The following is a 25,847-nucleotide window of genomic DNA, read 5'->3' on the forward strand; positions in this document are numbered from 1 at the left end:
GAGACTACGATGGGACGAGGGCCCAGAAGAAAGGCCATGTGCAGACCCAGCAAGAAGGCAGCATCAGCCTCAGAAGCTGGCCCTGGAAATACTTTGATCTTGAATTCTGGCCTCTAGAACCATGGGAAGTAAATTCCTGCCGTCTAGCTACCCTATCTATAGCCCTTGGTGGCAATCTTATAAACTCATATAAAAGACCACAGTGTTCTTCCTAACACTGGGCACCATTTAAAACCTCAAGTATAACTCATCCAGCTTCTTTCTCAATTAAATGCAGGGTATTCTTGCCAGGTAAAGGGACACTTTCTGCTGGTTGTGTGACAAAACTTTCCCTGGGAAGATAAAACACACATATCTTCTCACTCCAGATAGAACCTACAACAGACCAAAGTATAGATAGCACCAAAGTCCAACTTGGTGAACAAATAAGTTTTATTGGGGGTTTTCAGCAATATGGGGGAGGGGTTACTTACAGAAGCAGAAATGACTAAAAGATCACCTGTATTACCAAGCCCACCCCATCATGGGTGACAGCTCACAAAAGCTGGGAACCTGGAGCCCACTGCACAGCGTGGAGGCAGCTCGACAGGTTGGAAAATGTACTTTCCAGGTGCCTCAGTTGGTCTAAACTTCTTCCAGGCAGCTTGTCTGGTTTCTACTTCTTCCAGGAACCTGGTCTGATCTAGGAGTCTTCTTTGAAGCTTGACCCTGCTGCCTCTTAGGGGGACTTGGAGCTTTTGTTGCTCAGTCTGGCAAGGAGGGGGTCTAATGAATCTGGTCAGTTTTGGGGACTTCCTGAAGTGACTTTGACTTGTTTATCTTCCTGCTTGAGGAGCTTCCTGCAGGATAGAATGTTTTAATCACAGAGGAAACGGTTATACAACACTGCTACATCTTTCCCTTTAAACAAATCAATCAAGTTACAACCAGGAGCAGTACATGAAGAGGACATAGGAGGGTCTTTTGGGTAGGAAAGAAAGATGGCAACAACATTGAGGAAGATGACTGTTTTGATTGGTGCTCCGAATACAGTTTTAAACCAGTCCCTTGCCTCCTGAAATCCTTCTGGTTGGCATGGGGTTTGGCTGAAGCTGTCGGTAACTGTATAGGCCAACTATCTAAATAAGCTTGTTATCAAGAGCAGTGTTAATTTACTCAACTTGTAAAACCACAATTGTGGAACTGGTCTCTAAGGCCTCAGAGAAGTCTGTGCCACACATCTCACTCTTTCTGAGTCAGTAAGCACAGACAGAGAGGATTCAGGGATTAGGAAGGTTTTGTAAAATACCAGTGGAAAGAGAAAGTAGAAACACTGTTAATACTACTTAGCTGTACAGTGCCACTGGGCTTTAACTCCCCACCTGCTCTGCTTCATGTTCTTATTGTTTTGCTTTGCATGCACTCCTTAGAATACTGGCTTTGTATGAATTACATACTTTTTTTTTTTTTTTGTCTTCCTGTGTAGCTCTGGCTGGCCCGAAATGAGGTATGTAGATCAGGCTGGCCTTAATCTCAGAGAGATCCACCTGCCTCTGTTTCCCAAGAGTTGGGACTAAAGGTGTGTGCCACCATGACCAGCTACATAATTCTTTAGGTGCATAACATCCTATGCCTCCCCAGGCTGTACTCTGAAGTTGAGAGTATATATATAATGTACCTACATCAAATATAAGGATTAAATCAAACAATCAGCAAAAATGTCTACTGCTTTGTTGCTGCTCACTAAGTTATTGATACCCTTATAATACCTTGAGTTCAATGTGCTGCCTGATAGTGACCATGGGCAACTCTGCCAACACTCCCAAGGTTGATTGCTAAACCTGGCCAAGGTACTGCTTGCTGAATGTAGCCTTTATTGCTTTGAATGATGGCTAAAGAGACCTGCCCATCTTCTACCGGGCACCACTTTATCCATCTCACACCCCTTGGTCACACGCTTGTACTATGATTTATCTTGAGGTGATGGAGGCACCCCCTTGGAAGACCTAAATAAAAGCAGAATTTCAAAGGTAACAGAGTCAAGTTTTATTTAGACAGAGTTGTGCCAGGATTGGGACAAGTATCTTGTCTGATTCCAAAATTGAAACAAGTCAGTTGCCCTACAAACAGGACACTGAGGTCAGGAATGAACATGTTCCTACTCTCCAGTTTAAAAAAAAAGGAATCATGATACACCCCACAGCATGGGTAAATTTTAACAAAACTATCATGCTGAGTGAAGAAGCCCAGTCAAAAATAGTATATTGTGCCAGGCAGTGGTGGCACAGCCCTTAAATCCCAGCACTTGGGAGGCAATGGCAAGAAGATCTCTGTGAGTTCAAGGCCAGCCTGGTCTACAGAGTGAGATCAGGACAGCCAGGGCTACATAACACAGTGAAACCACATCTCAACAAAACAGGATATTGCGTACTTTTGAGGGGCCACAGCAGCACTATGGCTAGGCTTCTCCAGGCCTCAGCCTCCACTAGGCCTGAGTTTTAATTTAGTTTCAGTTTTGGTTTCTGCACCCTGGTAAAGCAGGAAGAGGAGCCCCAAGCCAATCATGTTCAGGATGACCTCATCCCCCTTCTAGCTACTTACAAAAGGAGCCTGAGAGCTCCATTTGGGGTCACAGCCATTTTGTTGTCTGGCTGGCAGACCCCTGCATGCTGGAATAAGCAACACTCTTGCTGATTACACTTGTGAGTGGTGGTCTTTGTTTTGTGGGGTGTTCCGCGGACTTTCATGAATATGAAGTTCCAGATCTGGCAGAACTAACCCAGGTGATCTGGATCAAAACAAGCAATGGAAAAGGCATGGAAGGAATAACACCATTCTGGAGTCATTAGGAATGTTCTAGAATTTGATAGACTCGTTACTTATTTGGTATATGCATTTTACTAAATGTGAATGGAAGCATTTCACTATAGGATAATTGCATCTCCACAATGTAAGTAAAAACATAAAAATTAATAGAAACCAGTATCTGAAAAAAAGGCACAGTGTGGGAGGTTAGAAGACACAGAAAGTTTGATGTCTGAGATGTCCCCACAGAGGTAGAAAATAAGGTGATTAAAAAGTAAAATTCCCTTAAGAAATACTCTCAGTTAGCCAGCTTTATTGTTACTGATTCATGGTGGTTGGTTTTTATTGTTGAAATCTCTGTTGTCTCCCACACCTTTTTTCCTTCCTATTATATGGAAACTGCAGACCCTCAGTCCAAACCTGAGTGAGTGCTTTACACTGGATAACATGAGTGAGTTGGTTGCAAACACTCCAGGATTCCTCCAGCTCTATGTGGCCCTTCCCAAGTGGACTTTGAGTGTTGAACCTGGCCTATCAGAACAACAAACTTAACCAAACCCCAAAGAATAAAGTATGTTTACAAGATAAAGGCAAAGCATTTCCTCCAATAAAACATGTTACTTCCTTGATTCAAGTGATTGTACTGTGCCTTGAGCCCAAGAATTAAGCTCACTTCTGTCAATGAGGACCAAGGATATCAAAAGGGTTTTTTAAAGATTAAAAAAATAGTTTTTATAGAAACTGTAAAGTGGGAGATATTTCTCATCTTTTTATTCTACTTGGAAGTGATTTTAATTACATTATGTATATATTGTCATTAGAAACATTTCTATTTACAATACTGGTATATTTGTTGACACATGAATGAAACATTTGATGCATAGGGAGGGCGTGAGGTCCACCTGCTCACAGATAGTACTAGAGAAACCAGGAACATTAAACTCACACACTTTTCAAGGGAAAGAATTTACACCTGTTTTCCATCCAGAAGACAGGAGTGGCTGTTGTTTAAATAGCCTGGGTGATCTTTTATTATCTGCAAAGCCAGCCCTCACCCGAATCACCCATTCTTATGAAAGAGGACCCATATGCTTTGCAAAAGAGTTGGCTATTATGCTTATTCCAAACTCTTCCTCCCTAGACCCTTATCCTGAGCATTGTTTCTCAGTCATTAAAACCATTCTTATAGAAGAGGTCACAGGTACTTTGCAAAAGAAATGTGCTTTGCAAAGAAGTTTCGAAGTACTCATGCCTAAAGCCTTGTGATAATTGTCATGAGAAAATCCTTTTCCAAAGGTATACTGTGCTTAAATATATACGGTAGTTTGAATGTAATTGGCCCCCATAAAGTCAAAGGGAGTGGCACTATTAGGAGATGTGGCTTTGTTGGAGTAGGTGTGGCCTTGTTGGAGGAAGTGTGTCACTGTGGGGGTGGGCTTTGAGGTCTCCTATGCTCAAGCTACTCCCAGTGTGGCACACAGTTCACTTCCTGTCACCTGTGGCTCAAGATGTAAAGTCTTAGCTCCTTCTCCAGCATCATGTCTGCCTACATGCCATGATGAAAATGGACATAATCTCTGAAACTATAAGCTACCCAATTAAATGTTTTCCTTTATAACAGAGTTGCTGTGGATATTGTGTCTCTTCACAGCAACTGAAACTCTAACTAAGAAAATATGTTAAAAACTAAATCACTCAGGGTCAGACTCCTGAAGTTTGAACCAGCCTGGCTAAGTGCTGCGGGACCAAGTTTTCTTCTTGTCTCTCATGTTTCATTTCCCAACTGGCCATGATGTCTGCCAGGACCCCCATAGTTTGACATTTTTATGTTGTTTTCCCATAACTCGTTTTTAACTAATATATGTGGTTAAGGGATCAGCAACATTTCCCTGTAAATGCCCAAATAGAAAACATTTTAGGCTGTGGGGGTTATATGGGCTGTCAAAATTTATGTAGCTCTTCAGAGATCAACTATACATAGATGAATGACCATGGAAATATTCCAGTAAAATATTATAGAAAGAGGTAGAACTTACACCTAGCCTTCAAGCTATTACTTGCTGACTCCTGGGTGGGTGGGTATTATATCCATTCTAGTCAATGGTTAGCAGAATTTTGAAATTTATCTGACCAACTATCTGCTTGCTGATACTATTTTCTGCTAATACTGTGATGTGTGTATACTTACTAGGAAGCTGCTCTACCTCTGATCTAGCTATACCCCTGTCCTCACTGTGGCTTGGATTTGAGTTTTTCTGATGATTGTTGAGGCTGAATATCTTTCCATGGACTTTCTGGCACTTTAAATATTTTATAGATAGCTATGTAACTTCTTTCTCCAGCTTTCAATTGGGTTATTTTTATTGGTGTTGATTTGGGGCACTTTCAATATTCTGAGTATTAATTCTTTATCAGATATTTTACACATATATTTCTCCCACTCTGTTTAGGATATTTATTGTCCTTTGGACACATAAAAATTAATATCCATAAAGTTCAACATTTTTATGGCTTGTTTTTTGTTATCTTATTTGAGAAGTCAGTAACCAATGAAGAGCCCTATGCTTCTTCCAAGAGTCTTATGATTTTAGCTCTTAAAGTCTTTAATACTTTTTTTGTAGGGTTTTCTTGTTTAAATTTCTCCTAAGGACTGTCAGTTCCAAAATAATGACACGGAGACTTATTAATTATGAAAGGTTGGCCTTTGGCTTAGGCTTATTCCCAACTAGCTCTTATAACTTAATTAACCTGTTTGTATTAATCTATGTTTTGCCAGGTGGCTTTTTCCCTCTCCTTCATTCTGTATGTCTGACTCCCTCTGTGTCTTGCTTGAGTCTCCTCGTGCACCTAGGTTCGTCCCTAGTTTCTCTCTCTGCCCACAAGTCCCGCCTATTTGCTCCTGCCTAGCTATTGGCCATTCAGCTCTTTATTAAACCAATCAGGTGCCTTAGGCAGGTGAGGCAAAACAAAGACACATATTCATGAAGTGTAAATAAATATCCCCACAACAATTTTTAGTTAGTTTTTATATTTGGCAGAAGAGTCTAACGTTATTAATTTGAATGTGGACGGTCAGCCGGTTTGGTGTCTTTCCAGTTGATTGTCAGAGGGTCCTGATTGACGGTTTGTGTGTGTGCTTGCTTGTTCATGCTGTGTGTGGTACACATGGGAGGTCAGAGGACACCAGCTGGGAGTCAGTTCTCTCTCGACATCACATGGGTCCTAGAACTCCAGCTCAGATCGTCAGCCTTGGTAGTAATCTCCTTTACCTGCTGGGCCATCTCGCTGGCCCCCAAAGTGAATCTCAGAGTTTTTTTTGTTGCTTCCTATAGGTTTTCATTATTGTCTGTCTAAAGACATGTTTAGTTTTCTCCTGTGACTTTACCTTGTTCCATTGGTTAAGTGTGTGCTACATTTATCCTTTTCAATTTAGGCAGCTTTGGGGTGAAGTACAGGGGAAGGGACCAAGGGCCTTATACATATTGACAAGCACACTACACTGAACAAGGCCCCCAGCTGGGGCAGTTGTGGCATAAGTAGCTCCAGCAGCAGGCTTCTCATTACCTCATTTAGGAAAGCTGTTGTGGTGCAGAATGGCCTCTAACATCTACGTCTACCTTCGGGCTTACTATCTTTGATATCATTTAGCCTCAAGACAAGTGGAGAATGGTTGAAGTCTCTAGTGTTTGTCTCAATATACGTAAGCAGGCCTTTCATGTCAGCTCGCTGATCAGCAGCGGGATACAGTAACCCGGCTTCTAGCATAACACCAGACAGCTTCCAGTACCAAAGAGCAGGATAAAATGGCCATTCTTCCACCATCAGATGCAAGGGCGCTTGGGTGAAACACAGATTACTTTATTGAATGAACAGTTCTTATTTTATTAGGTTAAAAAAAAATCCACTCTAGGAATTTCTCACTTTTCTAAAAGTTTCTGGAAAGATATAGTGGATACAACCCATGTATCAGATTGGTGTCTAAAAAAATGTGGAAACAGCCGGGCGGTGGTGGCGCACGCCTTTAATCCCAGCACTCGGGAGGCAGAGCCAGGCGGATCTCTGTGAGTTCAAGGCCAGCCTGGGGTATCAAGTGAGTTCCAGGAAAGGCACAAAGCTACACAGAGAAACCCTGTCTCGAAAAACCAAAAAAAAAAAAAAAAAAAAAATGTGGAAACAGCAGGTAGAGGAGCCTTTACAATTTGAATTTCTGTCGGGGCTGAGCTGACAAGTGCTTTATTCTTAACAGCCCTGTGAGCGCGAACATGTGAGGGTTCTCTTGAGTTTAAGGTCATTTTGCACAAGAAGCCAAGTCTCTCCTTTTGAAATGGAGACAGATGCGACTTTAATAAACAAGCTGTGATTGAGGTCTTGGAACTATGACAGGAAGGTAGCAAAAGTCAGTCAGCGGAGACAAAACTCCAGGACTATCTGCAACACTTAGGAACCTTCTCATCTCATGAAACTTGGTTACCCCCTCTTCCTTGACTTTCTTACATCACTGTTTGGGGGAACCTAAAGAATGTATACCAAAGACTGTATATAAAGTGCTATGCCTTACTACATGCCACATTTGAATTAAATGTTCACTTTATAGGTATGCAGAGTGGTGTGCTGTGGTTGATATATTGTGCACACCAATAAACTTATCTGGGGGTCAGAGAACAGAACAGCCACTATATTAAACATAGAGGTTAGGCAATGGTAGCACACACTTTAATCCTAGCATTCTGAAGGCAGAGATCCATTCGGATCTCTGTGAGTTCAAGGCCACACTGGAAACAGCCAGGCATGGTGACTGACACAGGCCTTTAATCTCAGGAAGTGATGGCAAGAAGCAGAAAGGTATATAAGGCATGAGGACCAGGAACTAGAGCTTTTAGGCTTTCAGCTGAGATCCATTTGGATGACGACTCATTTGAGGAAATAAGATCGGCTGAGGAGCTGGCAAGGTGAGGTTGGATGTGGCTTGTTCTGCTTCTCTGATCCTTCAGCTTTCACCCCAATACCTGGCTCCGGTTATTTCCTTTATAAGACCATTCGTCTTACAGTGTGAAATCCATTATTCTTCCCAGGTAGCAATGCAAGTTTTATGCTTCTTATTTTTTTATGTGCTTTATTAGAAGTAAAGGAAGTGCTAACTGTCATGTTGGTGAAGCAGCTAAGACCTCGTAAAAAGCCAACAAGTTAGTGTGGACTCCCGGGTCAGAGACCAAGGGCCCTATAGTACATGGGCACTGCAGCAGCCAAAGTCACAGCATGGCTGCTTCGGACTCCCTGGTGTCCCAACCTCCATGGTGGAGGACGATGAGGAAGTTAAGATGGATGCCACATAGGTGTTGTGTGCATCGCCACTGAGTAACTCTGAACTGTGGCCTTGCATCTCTGACATGCCCACTAAACATAAGCTAAGAGGGATGCTGAGGGCCCATGGCAGGATGCATTGGGATGAAACTGAAGTTCTGCTAAAATGTTAGAAAGGAAGCAATAGTAAAATCAAGTGACAATCTACCCAAGGAAGTGATTGCCTCCCTGTTTCCTGGACCCCAGTTAGTGATATGAACTTCTCAATATGTGACTTAGCAGCTGTATTAGTTCTTTTTGCTGCTGTGATAAAATACCATGACCAAGGCAGCTTAGAGAAGAAAGGATGTGTTTGGGTTTCTGGTTCCAGAGAGGTAAGAGCCTGCCATTAGAGGGAGGTAGGGCAGCAAGCGGCAGGTATGGTACAGGAACAGGAAGCGGAGGGCTCATCTTGAGCCACAAGTATGCAGCAGAGAGTAAACTAGAAACGGTGCATCTCCAACTCTCAAAGCCCACCCCAGTGCCGTGCTTCCACCGACAAGGCCACACCTCTTAATCCTCACCACGTATTCAAATGCCCAAGATCTCCTCCAAACCACCAGAGCATTATGGGTGAGTTTGCAGTGCATCTTGCTGGCAGAGCTTGATCTGTCAGCAGCTCTGGTGTATGGCACAGGCTGGCCCTCGGGGACCTGGTGAACAAGGCTTACTTTGCTGTTTTCCTGTCGCTCCAGAGATAAATAAAAATGTCAAAGTTGAATGTCAACACAACTTTTAGTCGCCTCCAAACAGAATGGCATTATCATCTGGAGCCAATGAAGGCTCTTTGCAAGACTATGATCTCTGAAGAGAACACTCTGGAGCTGAGCCCATTGTTAAAATACGTATAGAGAAAGCCGGGCAGTGATGGTGCATGCCTTTAATCCCAGCACTCTGTAGGCAGAGGCAGGTGCATCTCTCAGTTCAAGGCTAGTCTGGTTTACAGAGTGAGTTCCAGGATGGCCAGAGCTACACAGAGAAACACTGTCTCAAAAAATAAAAAAACAAAATAGGCATAGAGATGTGCTGTGGGATGTCGTTCTGTATCCTGTGAATATGTGTTGCTCTGATTGGTTGATAAATAAAATGCTGATTGGCCAGTAGCCAGGCAGGAAGTATAGGTGGGGTGAGCAGATGAAGAGAATTCTGGGAAGAGGAAGGGCTGAGTAAAGAGTCACCAGGCAGACACAGAGGAAGCAAGAAGTCAAGGCAGAACTGAGAAAAGGTACCAAGCCACGTGGCTAAACATCGATAAGAATTATGAGTTAATTTTTTTTGTTTTGTTTTTGTTTTTTCGAGACAGGGTTTCTCTGTGTAGCTTTGCGCCTTTCCTGGGACTCACTTGGTAGCCCAGGCTGGCCTCGAACTCACAGCGATCCGCCTGGCTCTGCCTCCCGAGTGCTGGGATTAAAGGCGTACGCCACCACCGCCCGGCTGAATTATGAGTTAATTTAAGTGTAAGAGCTAGTCAGTAATAAGCCTGAGCTAATGGCCAAGCAGTTATAATTAATATAAGCTTCTGAGTGATTATTTTGTAAGTAGGCCATGGGACTGTGGGGCCTGGCGGGACCAGAGAAACCTTCTGACTACAGAGATGATACTGCCCTATTTCCCAAGGTGGTGGGGCTGGGTTGTACCAGCTTGCCAGGGACACTAGCTGAGCCTTTCATCCATGGTTGTGTGTGATCCTGAAGCCAGGACTATTAGGCACAATACTACATCCTGACTCTAAAATCAGTAGCTGAAATAGAAGCCACTCACCCAGCACGGATGACAACCAATTTTCCTACGACCACTTTCATCTTCATTTTAAGTTTGTGCTATTGCTCAGGAGCCTTGCACACAGTTCTGGCATGTGAACTGCCTCTTGGCACCTTAGCAGAGGCAGCTTAAGAAGAGAACTGTGGGTCCAGAACAGTTCACTTCCATGAGCACTTCTGAAAGCACTGGGAGACCTTGATGCCCCCACAGGAAGCCCACCAGGAGCTTCCTACAAAGAAAACAAAAGAACCAATCAGCCTGTAAGTGGGAGCTCCTGTCTCGCCCAGTGCAACGGACAAAAATTCTCATCACCTTCTCGTGTCACACATTCTAGATAAGCACAGACTGCAGCTGAGGCTGCCACAGCATCTTGCCAGTGTTCCAAACAGGGTGGCCATCACTGGGATGAGCTTTCCAGCCACCCTGGCAGACGTGGCACACCTCCTCTGAGGACTGTTGTTCATCATCACTTCCAGGCAGCCCAGGGAGAAAGTCTGCACTACATCCAACAACTCCATCTCTGAGACTTACTGTCTTTCCGAGCCCCACCTCATCCTCTGGACTGTTTTTACTAACTTTTCTTTCATCTTCATCAGAGTCCAAAAACAACCTTCTGAAACCTGCCTTGGAAATGGCTAGGCAGTCCAGTTGAGGTCATTACCCTGGGGCCCCGATGTGACACTTCCATCAGAACTGGGGGGACAGAAAGGACTCTCCTTGTCTTTGGAGACTAGTGAGTTTGTTTCTGTGAATCTTGGAGTGTATGACTGATTTTTTTTCACTCATGACCGATCTAATTTTTTTTTTAACCTTAAATCTATGGGTAGGAGGGGCTGGAGAGATGGCTCAGGAGTTAAGAGTACCGAATTCTTTCAGACCCGGGTTCAATTCCCAGCACCCCCATGGCAGCTCACAACTGTCTGTAACTCCAGTTCCAGGGGATCTGACATCCTTACACATGCATGCATGCAAAACACCAATGCATATTAAATAAAGTTAAAAAAATTAAAAAAAAATATCTATGGGTAGAAAAATAATAAGCTTTAGTTTACTTACAGTTCCTTTAAGTAACTCATTTTAAAAAGCGTTGGAAGAACAAGTCTTCCGAATGGAAAGGAACACTGTTATGTCTTTTGAGAGGCTGCTGATGTCACTGTATTTATTAGGCAAATACAGCTTTAGGCATCTGTAGGTCAGAAACCAAGTACACATCTCCTCTTCTGAGCAGGAACAAAAATTAGTTTTCCCTGCCAAACAGGCACTTAAAAGGTAAATATCAACTGAAGTCATATTCCTACATCCCTCCCAGAATGTTTTCACATGCATAGAAAGTACATTTCTAAACAGAAAGAATTCTCTTAAAATAAACCGACAATGAATACAGAACTTCAGCTTAAATCCCACGTGACAGATGAGTGATTAAGAGCCTAGGAGCAGGCTTCGGGGTTAAAGGTGCATGTTGTGTAAGCCTGCTGGCTTGGGCTTGATCCCCAAAAATCACAGAGGTGGGAGGACAGAGCGGACTCCACAAAGTTGTCCTCTGACCTACACACACTCACTTACTCACACACACACTCACCCACCCACACCCACACATACACACACACTCACTCATACACACACACTCTCACCCGCACCCACCCACTCACTCATACACACACACTCATTCCCCAACACACTCACCCCCCCACTCACTCATACACATACACACATACACTCCCCCCGCCCCTCACTCACACTCACACAACAGTAACTTTTTAAAATGTAAAAGATAGTAGTGGATAGAAGAGACTGAAATACATATATTTGATTAAAATGTAAGCATTTAATAAAATGATCACAACAGCACACAGTAGATAATCATAATGAAAAATAGAGGTCAGGAAAATAATGAATTCTAGACTTAAATCTTACTTCACAACAAGGCACTTAACACATGGAAACAGGATAGTAAATTTCCAAAAGAATGCAACAGGCTGCCTCTCGAGCTCGGAAGAGATTCCGTGTGCAGATACACTGTAACTTACTAACCATACGGTTCTGCCTCTCGAGCTCGGAAGAGATTCCGTGTGCGGATACACTGTAACTTACTAACCATACAGTTCGCAGCATGAAGTGCACGGGAGGTAAATTAAAAATGAATTACACTTGGCAACTAGATTAGCTTACAGTTTCTCTTCTTTCTTTTAAAGGCTAGTTTAAAATAATTCTACAGGGACCCACCCTTGCCATTCATGATCCCCTAAGAACACAGTACAGTAATATTAATGAGTAATAAACCAGCACTTATGAGGCGTCTATCTGTATAAAAACTTATCTTTGGGTACCTCTGACATGATTTTCAGTACATGGATATCGAATTCAAGAGCACTTCTTCATAAAATGTATTTTGTCATATGAGTCAAAGGGGCTAAATTATTGCAACAATGGCATTAAAAACAATATCAGAAATCCTCACACATAAACATAGAAAAGGCTCCAACACAATACATATAACTTATACTTGATTAAGACGTGTAAACTCATTTATTAAAAGATTCCTTCTCATACCTTACACTACAGTGGTGAATGTGTTAAGACCAGCTTAAATTTTTAATCGGTTTTATAGTACAAAACCAAAACAATATCAAAAAGTTTAAAATATTTATGGAACAAGATATGAACTTTTAATTAAAAATGAAGTGAGTTCCATACATAAATAAAAAAAGACAGCTGACTTCGGGTTCTGAAGTAAACACAGTCCGGTAGTTATAGACTAGACATTAATGATTGTGATACAAGAGGTAAAACAACCTGCAAATTCTCTTTGATCAGATTCTGAGTGCTTTCCCTTTGAGAAGGATTTACAATGTTTTTAAAATACCTTCTTTTCCATGAGAATTTTGAAATTTTGGCAAAAAAAAAATATTGAACAACGAAAAGGCAAAAAAACCCGAGAAACTTTGCAGAAACATTGGAAACATATTTTTAAAGTAGCATTTGTATTCCAGACATGACATACTGCCACTAGGAGGCACTGGACACACAGCGAAGAAAGACTCCACGGCCACAAACCTGCCCAGAGATTTCATGAGCTGACTCTCAGCCAGCCTTCTGTCTCAGTAAAGCCTGCTTCATGAGCTGCCAGTAACTCAAAGAACAGCCACAATTAGCCCAGGAGGGACTGGGGGAAGGATGCTTCCTTTTTCGGATCTAGTGGAGAAGCTCAAAAAATGAAGTTTGAAAGAACTCCATTTCCATTGGTAAGCTTCAGGAAAAACATGTAACATGTTGTATGTGTATTATATATTACTGGCATTTTCCAGAAGTGCTATATTACAGGAAAGCCAAAAGCATGGGCTCACAAAAACACAGGTAATAGGTGAGATCTGCATCTTTTTTGTTTGTTTGTTTGTTTGTTTTTTTGAGACAGGGTTTCTTTCTCTGTGCAGTTTTGTAGCCTGTCTTGGAACTTGCTTTATAGACCTGGCTGGCCTTGAACTCACAGAGATCCACCTGCCTCTACCTCCTAAGTGCTGGGATTAAAGGCATGTGCCGCCACCACCGCCTGGCAAGATCTGCATCTTAATTGGCAAAGAAAAGGTGCTGCAATAATTCACCACTTTGGCTGGGTAGGCATGGGGGCACACACTTGCAATCCCAGCACTCTGGAAGCTGAAGCAGGAGGATTGAAATGGGAAGTCCATCTGGGCTACACAGTGAGATGAGACCATCTCAAACATAAAATTACTGTTTCAAAGGCAGCATCGTAACTGTCTACATTTTATATCCCAAATGGCATGTTAAATTGAGTCTCCAATTTGCTTTCCTACATTGAAATGAATTTTGGTCTTCTTTCACATCTTGAAACTTGGACATCTCCCTCACTTATTTTCTTTCTTTCTTTCCCACTCTAGTGAAGATAGCCAGATTTGAGAATCTTACTCTCTTGCCTTTGAATCCAGAGCCCTTTCCTTTACCTTCCTAGTAGCACAGAAAAACAGACATTCTGGACACATACACAGAATTTTAGCACCAGAGGGCAATGGCCCTTCTGAACAAATCTGTATTGTGCTTTTTTCCCCCAAGCAAGTGAAAGTTTAATTCTGAATACTCGAGGCCAACTAGCTTATAAGGATAAACCCGAGGATGTTCTCCATCCCATTTCATCGGTGTGAATGCGACCGCCCCTACCACCCTGCTTCACTTCCCTCTGCTCCCATGCTGACAAGTGTGTAGCCGGAGAACGGTTTCCACCGTTAACTGGAAGTTTCACAAGCTAATCTTCCAGTAGTTAAGAAATCAAGGCGGGATTATGCAAAGAAGCACTAACACTGAGTGACACATTAAATCAGATATTCTTAAACCCACCAGATTTTTAAAATCTGTTCAATATTAGACATAGCTGTCCCCTGTTCTTTTTTGGGGTGGTGGTGGTGGTGGTGGGTTGTTTTGAGACAGGGTTTCTCTGTGTAACAGCATTGGCTGTCTTGGAACTCACTCTGTAGACCAGGCTGGACTCGAACTCACAGAGATCCGCCTGCCTCTGCCTCCCGAGTGCTGGCACTAAAGGCATGCGCCCCCAAGCCTAGCTCCCTGCTCCTATGTAGTTGTAGGTGAGGGTAAGTGCAGCACCACGTGTCATGTTCACAGGGTGGAAGTCAAATTGCCCAGTGGTGGTGTGCGCCCTTTGGAGCACTTAGAGAGAGAAGTGCCCTGCTAAAAGGCAAGGAAACAGTAAACCGTTGGGATCCATCTTGCATTTCCTGCAAAGCACAGTATTAACGAAGAAGGAATTGTTTTAATGGAATGTGCCCAAACCTTTCTCTAGGTTCCAATCAGAAGCACATCACAGCAGGGCCCAAGCTAGAAGGGGAGCACGCTTGTGCCCCCCATGAGTGTGAACATCACTTCGCATGTGTGTTTACAGCCTGTGCTAGTGCGGTTAACAGCCCTGGGCTCCAGGCAGGCAGCCTCTAACGTGGACAGCAGAAATGCCCCATGCTTCCTGTGTATCTGTCATAGAGACTTGAAAGTGAAAAATCCATGGGTGTGTCACTCACGCCCCTGGGAACACCCCTTCTTTAAAAATAAAATTATCAGGTAAAAGTTAAAAAAAGAGGAAAAGTCATACATAGTGCATTGGGGGGGGGGGGTAGCAGCAAAGCAAATCCCAGACAGCACCCCAGCTTCCCCCAGACGGGGCAAAGTGCACTTGACCCGGACCCACCTGTGGCATGCCCTCCGTGAGCTGTGAGGTGGAAACCCGCTCCCACCATCACTGCCTGGATTCACACCATGGCTGTACATATCCAGACATTTTATTCAAAACATTAGCAAACTCTTCTGACCTTGAAGGGAAAAACAAAACCTGGAAAGAATGTGCAAGTGGAGGAAGAATGAGGAGAGGCACAGTGTGTTCTTTGCCACCTCTTTAAAATCCCAGTTTGGGGGACTCCGTCACCCACGAGTGAAGAGCTGCAGGAAAATATACGTTTCTTGGGATGAATTTAAAAAAAAAAAAAAGCCAAAAGGTAATACTTCATTCGTTGTTCCGATCTTTCGCACAAAATTTGGTCCACGTCATTCACCAGTCAGTACTCTGAAAATAAACATGAAGCTGCGTCTTTGGTTATAGCACGGACTCTCCTGGTAGAAAAGCTGCTGCCGGGTTGGCACGGCTCACGTCGACTTCTCATTGTCCTCCCCGATCTTCTGGACCCGTGAATACTTTTTGCATGATGACTTGAAGCAGCCAGGGGGCCAGGACAGCGGCCAGGAGAAGCAGCAGGGAATGGAGCCTTGTACGTTCTTCTCAAAAAAATAGAAGATGGGGAACCACCACGCCCGAGACAAGAAATTCGTCTGGGAAGAGACCTTCAAGTTCTGTTAAGGGTGGGGAAAATAAAAGGAGGCATTGTTTATGACTGCAGCCGAGACTTCTCAATTAAATGGCATTGATTATTTCGTAACAGAAGTGAAAACCCATGGCACTAACTGCTGTCCTGCCTTTTCCCCAGCTCTGCCTTGACCTTGGTCCCCATGTCCTGCCCTCTGTGGCTCATGAGACCTCGGCCTGCAGTTCTCTAAGGAGGAGGCTCAGGAATAGGCGTGGAGGGCATTCAAGAGAAGTATTTTCAGGATGTGTTGTGGTCAGATATAAGGGCCAAGGAGGAGTGAAAGGAAAACTCGGAAGGCTGAACATAATCAAGAAGAAAAATGGAGGTTTTGGTTTAGGTGTCTGGAAGCATCTAGATCAGCACGTAAGAAGGTAAAGACAGCAGAGGACTACACTGGCTCAGTCAGTAAAGCATGGGACTCTGAATCCCAGGGTTGTGGATTTGTGCCCCATGTTGGGCACCTAATGTAGCTGGAAGTTTTCCTGTATCCTGTCCGGTCCTGCAGTCGCTCAGACCCAAGAAAACACACAAGGGCTTTTATATCAATTACGAATTGCATGGCCAATGGCTCAATTTTCTGGCTAGCTAGCTCTTATAACTAAACTCAGCCAATTTCTATTAATCTATATGTCGCCATGTGTTCCGTGGCTTTACCTATGTATCATTACATTCTGCTCCCTGGACAGCAGGATGGCATCTCTTCCGCTTCTGTCTTTCTTTTTGCTGTCTCTTTCCTGGATTTTCTGCCTGCCTCTAAGCTGCCTTGCCATAGGCCAAATAGGCTTTATTTATCAACCAACCAGAGCAACACGTATTCACAGCATATAGAACGACATCCCTCAGCAGAGGACTACAGAGTTAGCTAGCGACTGGGCAGCAGAGCCAAATAAATGGACCCATAGAAAACAATTATTTGTGGACACCACGAGCTCTGAATAGATTGTTCAGCAATGACAAGCCAGTTGCTTATAGATTTTATGCACATGTACACCACACACACACACACACACACACACACACACACACACACACAGTACAGCAACATGGGGTAATCTATTCCAAGATAAATCAGTAATGATACACAGACCAACCGTATTACAGCAAGAACATTACCAAGGTTAGAAAAGCCTGGGTGGGTCATGGGGGTTAGGCAACCTTGTCCCCAAAGGGAGAGAACAAGAGAAATGGGAAGCTTCCCAGGATGGAGGTAAGAGGGTGGCATTTGAGCAAGCACTAACAGAGTGAATGGAATAAGAATGGGGGTCATCATGCCAGGCGGTGGTGGCACACGTTTTTAATCCTAGCACTTGGGAGGCAGAGGCAGGCGAATCTCTGTGGGTTCAAAGCCAGCCTGGTCTACAGAATGAGTTCCAGGATGGCTCCAAAGCTACATAGAGAAACCCTGTCTCGAAGAAACCAAAAAACAAAAACAAAAACAAACAAACAAAACAAACACCGAATGGGGGTCATCCTGGAACAGGAAGAAAGGAAGATAGAGGTGCTGATCACCCCAAAATATAGTCAACAAGGCAGGGAACATCTCTCACCAAGCTGTGCCATAATGCTCTACAGAAAAGGTTCCTAGGTTTTCAGTTGGAGTACATAGTCCTTCAAACCTAGTACAAATCAGCTGAATTGGCAAAACAGGCTGTCAACGATTTTACAGTGTCCTTAACCTTCTTTCACGGTTACTTTTTAAAATAAGCAGCTCTGACAGTAAGTTTAGCTGGACTGATCAAACCGTGTATCTGGGTGGTAACAACAGTCCTTCCCATGCAGCTATCTAAACCCCCCATCTACGGAAGTAGGTCCCCGGCACACAGCGGGCACTCCTCACCCAAGGTCTTCACTGCTCTAAAACCCCCATCTACGGAAGTGGGTCCCCGGCACACAGCGGACACTCCTCACCCAAGGGTCTTCACTGCTCTCACCTTTTCATTGGCCATGGAATGGTACCACCAAAAGAGCCGTGTTGTGATGTAGTAGGCAATGATCACGTCGACGGTATAGTGTTCATGTGCCACAAGAATGCAGATGATCCCAGCAGCACTCAGCAGCCAGCAGACCAGATGATACCACCAGAAGTGACGAGGCGAATCTGCACAGCAGAGAAACAGAGGCAGTAAGATTCCCCGAGATGGACTCATGGGCCGACCGACTGGCCGGGGAGGGAACCCAGGGCTTTTGCACATGCTAAGGAAATGTTCTCCCACCGAGCTATATCTTAATATTGTCCCAATAACCTCGGGCAGGACCATTAGGACTGCTATGGCTATGAACTGTCTCAGTTTACCCAGAGAGAGGGCACAGGGGATCACTGCCAATGAATGGCAGTCATTCTCAGGAGGTTGGTGGGTAACAAGAGATATTCCAGGCCTTGCCCACCTTCAACAATCTATTAAGTATGGAAGACAATAGAATCGTTATGTAGGTTGGCTAGAACTGGCTCATACTGGCTCACATACATGACCCTTTTGAAAGAGAAATAGTAAGGGCCTAAAGAAAAGCTCTATGAAAATAAGGGGGGCAAAGTGAGAAAGCAGGGGTACTTTGAGGTCTTAAGTTTACTTTTATTTTTTCAGTTATGAATCTGTGGTGGGGAATGTCAGTGCGGCAAGCAAGATTTGACTCTCAGCAATTTTACATCACCATTGCCAAAAGCAGTGGTGCAGCTCTCCAGTGGAAAGCTCTGGCTTCTTGCCCCTCCATGAGCTGACCTTTAACCTCCTGCTGAGGCGACTGAGAAGTTCGCGCCACTGACCAGCTGGGAGAGAACTGTGGCTGTAGCATCACAACCCCAAGTCCTTCTCATGTAAATGTTCATGACAGACATGGCTGAAACAGACTATTCCTGTTATCTGGCCATCTGGTAACCTTCCTTTTTTTTCTCTTTCTATTTTTAAAGCTTTACTGGTTCACAATAAAAGTTTAATGATCTAATAAACTGAAATCAACTTCATGTTAAACTTTGTTTACATTCATAGCATCACACGTGCTCAGTTTTTTTTTAAAGAATGGCTGAAGAGCAAAAGACTCAATCCCCGAAACTTCAGAGACAATGGCCTAAATGGTTATCAGTTATCATTCGTACACAAAGTGATTCTTGGTAAATCAGCTACAGTTCTGTGGATTCCCGAGCAGAACCATAGCCCTATAAATGATTCTCTCATTTCAATTTCTTCTTCATCATTTAATTACTTCACGCTGATGCTAAAATCTCCAAGATAGTTTACAGAATCCTGGGACTGAAATACCAGGAAAGGCCTGGGGGGGGGGGGGCAAATCCAGTCCAGTGGCTATTGCATTAGAACCCTGAAAGTTGAGGTAACCCTGACAATGCTGAGGGTCGCATTAAATGCATTCTCCAGTTCCACTGGTCTCCAGCCCTCCTGAACTTCTATTTCTGACCCACTTTTCTCCACATAGGTCATCAGGGACTTACTAACAGCTTAACATGTTTGGGCACATGATAACTATTCTGTATCATTGATCACCAGAAGCTGGAATGGGTAAAGAGTAACGATGTGGCTGGAATGGCTATTTTACTACTAGTAGTATTGAAATTAGTTTTTTTAGGAATTCTGGGAAACCCCGCATGTTCTATGAAAATGCATTTTCTATGATGCTACCACACTGAGATCACGACCCACTCTCCTCCCTACCCCCCAAGAATAAGATGATTTGTTTTGTTGTTATTTATTGTTGTGAGAAAGTGTCTCACTATGTAACCCAGGCTGGCCAGCCTTAAACTAACAATCCTCCAGTTTCAGCTTCCTTAGTGCTAAGATTACACATACCCAGCTAGTAGAAGCTATTTTGAAATCAAAATGGCAAATGAGAATCCTGTTTGTTCAACCCCTGCTAGCCACAGGGATAACATCAAGTGAAAAGATGACAAGGAATGGACCTCGCTGTCTGGGGGGTGGGGGTTCTCCAGCCGAGTTGGCATTAAACAGACACGATGGACCCAGCGCGGTGGCAAGCACTATGAAAACCCATTGATGATGAGGCCAGACAGTTAGTATTAACAGCCACGCCTTCTTCTGCAAGCACAGTTTTTAAAGAATCCAGGCTCCAGCAAGCATATTGGTGCAATTAAAGTCTTTCATGTTAACTAATGAAATGGTCCTGATCCAGTATGCTCTCCCAACTGAATTTTAATCCACTCTCAACACGAGTGCTAGCAAGGAAAGAGCCCAGAATGATCAAAAGGCAGAAGAATAATCACATATAAACAGTAGCTCTTCTAGAAGCAGACTTTCCAAACCACTGGAGCCACTCCTTACTCAGGGAAACAAGACAGGTAATGACTAAACAGTGACCACAGGACAGGTACAAACACAGACTGTCCGGTGTACACAGAGGGCTGGGGACGCAGCTCAATTTACATTAGGTAGTAGATCTGATACTTTATTTTGCCATAGAGAACTATGCCTCTATATATCATATACAGAATTAATCACAACTTGCCTTTCTTCTTGCTCTGAAGGGGAGGAAGAAAACTATGCCAGGTTTATCAATAAGTGGATATTCTTAGACAATCCTATGAGATCAGACAACTTGAGGGCGGGCGGTGGTGGCGCATGCCTTTAATCCCAGCACTCGGGAGGCAGAGCCAGGCGGATCTCTGTGAGTTCGAGGCCAGCCTGGGCTACCAAGTGAGTTCCAGGAAAGGCACAAAGCTACACAGAGAAACCCTGTCTTGAAAAACCAAAAAAAAAAAAAAAAAAAAAAAAAAAAAAAAAAAAAAAGAGAGAGAGAGAGAGAGAGAGAGAGAGAGAGAGAGAGAGAGAGAGAACTTGAACTGACCTCTTTGTTTCTTCCTTCTTTGTGTGTGTGTGTGTGTGTGTGTGTGTGTGTGTGTGTGTGTGTGTGTGTGTGTAGGCTGGTTGGAGAGGTCAATGTTAAATGTCTTCCTCAGTTGATCTTTGTCTTATTGTTTGAATTTGAGACAGGGTCTCTCACTGAATCCGAAGCTCACAGATCCAGCAAGGCTAGCTGCCAGCAAGCCCCAGGGACACCTCCCCGGCCCCTTCCGCACTGTACAGTCCCAATGCTGGGATTATAGGCCTGGGCCGTTACATCCGGTTTTTAACAGGAGCGCTAGAGACTCAACCTCAGGTCTCCATGTTTTGCAATAGCAAATCATTCACTGTCTGAGCCATTGCCCCAGCTGAAAAATCTCTAAAATTTCTAACAGAACCAAGAAATTAAGACCACAATCTCTGGAGTCAGATTGAGTTTGGACACCCAATCCTCAAAAACTGGAGTTGTATATAATAGCCACGTCACTTCCTGCACACACATGTAAAGTGGAGGGAGGGCAGAGGATGGAGTCAGTGTGCCAAGGGCTCAGATTAGTGCTAGGCATAGAACTATTACTATCTGTGAGCTGGGGGTCCTATCACGTGCTCTTTAGATATTGAATCAACTGACATGGGTGCTTTCTTTTCACGACTTCACGTGTTTGAGCACAGAGGCCTTTACTGGGACAGGCCACGCCCACCCGCCCATCTCCTGTGAGTGTCCTATGAGCCACAGATTGGAGAGCACACCTCTGGACTAGAAAATGATGGATCGACCTTCTATGGATGGAACTTCCTTGGGCAAAAGCCAGAACTAGAACCATAAAGACCACACTATCATAACCACATAATAATTATGTATTAGAAATGTGGCAATCCCATTTAATGGGGATTCCCTGGAGCTTGTGTAGAGATGAAGTAGGTTGTCCCCCCAACATGTACTGCATATGGATATAAGTGTTAGACACAGAAACGCCTGGGCTTTTAATGCAAAGGTGATGACAGGCTTCGGGTCACAAATGACTAGGTGGGATGATAAAGTGCACATGTGCACAGAGTTGACATCTCTCTCCCGACTGTCATCCCAGCCCTGGGACCCCGCCCACCACAGCCATCTGTTCAGTGGGGAATGAACTATGACTTACATTCTTTGATGAACAAGTAAGTAAGTGTCAGCACAACCGTATGACCGCTGAAGAGGAAGTCTCCACACAGGATGTGGGATCCCGTTATGGACAACCCACCACCGGAAATCAACCGGAGAATCCGCTGTATTTTTGCCTGAGAGTCTCCATTGAGCTGAGTGACACAAAACACAGAAGAGAGTTAGTTTACAAGCCGCTCAAAGTCATGTTTCAGCTAGGAAAGCCATCAGGCTGTGATTTTTATCTTCATTTCAAATTTTTCCTTTTAACATAAAAAGTCAAAAATATTCCAAGAGGAAACTCCTTCAAGTAGGTTCTCCTCATTATGTTGGTAGGGCTTATTGACATGTTTTAAATTATTCAGTCTGTTACTAATAATACGTTTTAGTGGTGGTGTGTCCTTGGGCAAAGCTTTTAAAAATATTAATAACCAATGACTTCATCACTATGTGCTAAAAGGCAGATTGAAGCTACTTTGTTTCCTTTTGGCAGGAGAAGTGAGGATTTGGGGTCATTACCGTCCGACTAAGCTGTACGCCGCATCTGCCGGTACCTTGTGTTAAGTGGGCGGCCCTTATCAAGCCTGCATACAGCCTCATTGGCGTATGCTGGAAACATGGTTACAAGAAACCCATCTCACAATTTAAAGGACACATTAGGGGCTGTACCAGCAAGCTGTCAAAGCTTTGGTCAGGAAAGCATATCACAAGGAATCGAAGCTCCAAACTGGGGTCAAGGGTACAGAAGCCTCTCTAAACCACGATGATGTCATAAGAAACAATGACCGGCTAGAGCAGGAGTGTCCAGCAGCAGTTGAAAAATGTACGTCCTATTAAAATGTAAGCACACAAGAAAGAGTCAATCGGAAGACGAGGCAGGTCAACTTTGAAGAGACAGGCTCGGGGTGGGTGGACAGCTGCGGGGAAGCCTAATGCGGAGAAAGTCAGTGTTGGGGATCTAGTAATGGTACGCAGGAAGCAGAGTGTGACGGTCCGCAAGCAGGAGGACCATAGAAGGACTGGTCCTGACTAGTCACTTGGGATCTTGGGGACAGGTTGGTGGCACGACAGTCTTCTCGGTACTCAGTACTTCTGCCTCTGAGCCCTGGTCCCTGAAGCAGGGCAGCCCAGCCATAGCAGTGGTTAGGCTGGCAGGCGGAGCAAACGCTATCACGTCTTGCCTGAGTGGACATTGTGAAGGATTGTGAAGGAGGTGTGGACAGATGGATGGGGAGAGCCTCAAAGCAGGTGGAATACAACCCCGCCCAGGACAATAAGGAACCACATTCAGAATCTTTGGCTAAAACATCTCCCTTTAGGGGACCAGAAAATGACCTGGTTTAGAGCACGCTGCTCTTGCAGGAAGTCACCTGGTTACCAAGAAACCGTGTGAAAAGGCAAACACACGCAGCTGCTCAGCTTGTAATAACCTGCTATGTAGAAATGACTCAGAGCAGAATTAGTGTGTCCCAGGGGCTGAGGCTTCTGAGACATTTTACCTTAAAGTTTGCTACAAGCATGCCCAGCTGGCAAAAGAGTTCCCAGCAGTGGCCAGCCCTTACTAAGATGTGGGTAAGAGTCTCTCACATGCTTAAGCATTAGTTCCAGGGTAGCAGGGTGGTGCTATTAACTGCCAGGCAGGGTGGCACATGTCTTTGATCCCAGCACACACACTCCTGGAGGCAGAGGCAGGTAGATTTCTGGGAGTCTGAGACCACCTGCTTGGGGGTGACGGGACTATGGAACCTTCTGGGAGATCTTGGGCTAGCTGCGGTGAACCTCTTAGGGGTGCGGGGCCCACCCCTCTCTTTTCCCGGCTCACGGTGTGCGCAGGTGCTCTGTCAATAGCCCATAGGCTGCCTTCTCAAAGGCTCAAAGGCTTGTGGAGAGGACAGGAGTGCACACACTTGAGGAGGCAAGAGGCTGCTGACAAACCCCACGGCTGACTTCCGGAACCCCTCAAAGGCATTCAACTGTATCGGATGAAGCAACATGCCCTTGACATGGAAGATGCGGCACAGCCACTGGTGCTCTCAGCCGCCACCATCCTTCTCCAGCCATGAGGCTGGTGTGGATGCCCACGATGAGCTCCAACAGAAAGGAGCACACACGATGCCCAAGTGCTGCAGCCCGAGACCGCAAGGGCACGTCACCTCCATTGCCCTCCGTTCACCCCGCAGCTTTCATACTCTGAAGGTAGGAGCACTTAAGGTTGTTTGTCTACTTGGGGTCAGACGCCCTGAGGGGTAAACAAAGCAGTTCCTCCTGGACCACACATCGTGTCCCCTCTTCAGCAGTGTTGGTATATGATCGCCTCCCCCTACCCATCTACAGCTTGCTTTCGGGTCTCACAATCAACCATAGCCTGGAAAAAGTAAGTGGAAAGATCCCTCCCCCCAAAAAAATTAGTTTTTAAGTTTTAACTGTAATGTGTTGGGGTTTTTTATTTTGTTTTGTTTTTCAAGACGAGGTTTCTCTGTGTAGCTCCAGCTGTCCTGGAACTAGCTCTGTAGACCAGGTTAACCTTGAACTCACAGAGATCCACCTGCCTCTGGCCCCCCACCCCCCCTGAATGTTGGGGTTAAAGGTGTGCACCACCACCAGCTTGCTCTTTTCTTTATTTTTATTTTTAATTCCTCTCTTTTTTTTTAACCATACATGTTCTTTGTGCATATAGCATAACTTCCTGTTTTGTATTTTTATGATATTCCTGAGTGTTCAAGCAAGTGGGTCTCTGTGTCTATATCTGTTTCTTGTGCCCTTTCTTGGGCTCTTTTCCTTCTGTTTGTTTTGTCCTGTTCTGATGTATTTATTTTTGTTTTATCATATTATATCCATCATCTTATAGTTCCTCAGGAGCCTGTTTGTTTTCTAATGAGAGATGGAAAGGGCATGGATCTGGATGGGAGGGGACGTGGGGAGGGACTGGGAAGGGTAGAAGGAGGGGGTTATGTGAAAAAAAAAACTATTTTCAATAAAAGAAAAAAACCCACAAAATATCCATGTATAAAATTTTCAAATAATAAAAGGGAAAAGAAAAGATTTTAAAAAAAGAAAGAAAAAGCAAAGCCCCTTGGCCAGCTCTAGCCATGGTGAGGGAAAGCTAGCCCTAAAAAGATTCCATGGGAAAGGAACATGTCACTGTCGCTATAGAGAATGACTTAGAAAAATGAAAACATTTCACAACTAAGCCGACTTTTACTTAGACACACACTGAAGAAAATGGAGACTCTGGCCATAAGCCAGAGCTTGGGTGGGTGTAGGAAGCAAACTGTAAGCAAAGGACGTAAAGAAGTCATAGGATAGATGAGGCCGAAGCTGACGGCCAAACTGGAAGAGCCCGGGGTGCCACTGCGAGAACTCTGTGAGTGATAAGCTGTGTGAGCCGTCGGTTTCCAGACAGAGGCGCCTTCTCACAGAGAGAGGCTTGGGCATGTGGGGAGCTGTCATTGCTCACTCTGAAGGACATTCACCAGTCTTGCCAACACAGGAAACAGGTAGATATCGAAGAGCCTTGTGGCCACAGGCATCGAGGCAGCGCTGGGAAGCAGCAGCTGGGCCAAATTTAGAATGCAATTTTGACTCCTGCTCTCTATTCACCACATCTCCTTCAGCCGGATGGGGAGATGCATGCGTCCGTTTACAGAACCAAGTCACAGGCAACTACAGCCTGCTTCCCAGGAGGAGGGCACGTTCACTGAACGTGGTGGGTGATTAGCCAGGGAACCTCCACCAGGCGGGTCTGCAGCTTGGTCCTCCCTCAGCATATTTACTTATGTGGCTTTGGAAGACTGCAGTTCTTCCACCAAGGGAGACCTTTGATCTGTCTTTTTCTAATCAGTGACCCGTCCATTCCCAGGAAGGGTTTGCCTTCCTCTGTGGTGGGTGGCCACCTCACCACTGCACACTGTAATACTGTTCAGTAGTGAAGTCTCGGACATTCTTGTTTGGCTTCTGAACTCTCACGTCTTAAATTAGTTTCAGTCAAACCCAGGCAGTGTTTAAATTCAATGTGTACACTGTTTTAATTACAGACACGTTCTGCTTTGATGGCTTTAGGAAATTACTGCCTCTCCAAACCACACCTATATTTGGTAAGGGAGATGGCTGGCTTCTCCAGAGCAACCCTGTCCC

At 44.5% G+C, this 25,847-nt stretch overlaps 2 protein-coding genes across 11 annotated transcripts in view; one reads left to right on the plus strand and one right to left on the minus strand.

Annotated features, from left to right (window-relative positions):
• The window catches only part of Lef1 (lymphoid enhancer binding factor 1), a 272,799-nt gene that overhangs the window by 201,758 nt on the left and 45,194 nt on the right, over positions 1-25,847 (plus strand). The window lies entirely within an intron of this gene.
• Sgms2 (sphingomyelin synthase 2) overlaps positions 11,691-25,847 on the minus strand; it is an 86,937-nt gene continuing 72,780 nt past the window's right edge. For 9 of the 10 annotated variants that reach the window (XM_015992888.3, XM_015992882.3, XM_076574995.1 and 6 more), the window contains exons 4-6: positions 21,715-21,868; positions 17,696-17,862; positions 11,691-15,750 (exon numbers count right to left, since the gene is read on the minus strand). In XM_015992888.3, the coding sequence (XP_015848374.1) occupies positions 15,547-15,750; positions 17,696-17,862; positions 21,715-21,868 (525 nt within the window). In that variant the 3' untranslated portion in view covers positions 11,691-15,546. The remainder of the gene's footprint in view (positions 15,751-17,695; positions 17,863-21,714; positions 21,869-25,847) is intronic. The other variant, XR_013052367.1, reaches the window with a different exon arrangement.

The sequence above is a fragment of the Peromyscus maniculatus genome, chromosome 6, assembly GCF_049852395.1.
Source record: "Peromyscus maniculatus bairdii isolate BWxNUB_F1_BW_parent chromosome 6, HU_Pman_BW_mat_3.1, whole genome shotgun sequence".
NCBI classification, from domain to species: Eukaryota; Metazoa; Chordata; class Mammalia; order Rodentia; family Cricetidae; genus Peromyscus; species Peromyscus maniculatus.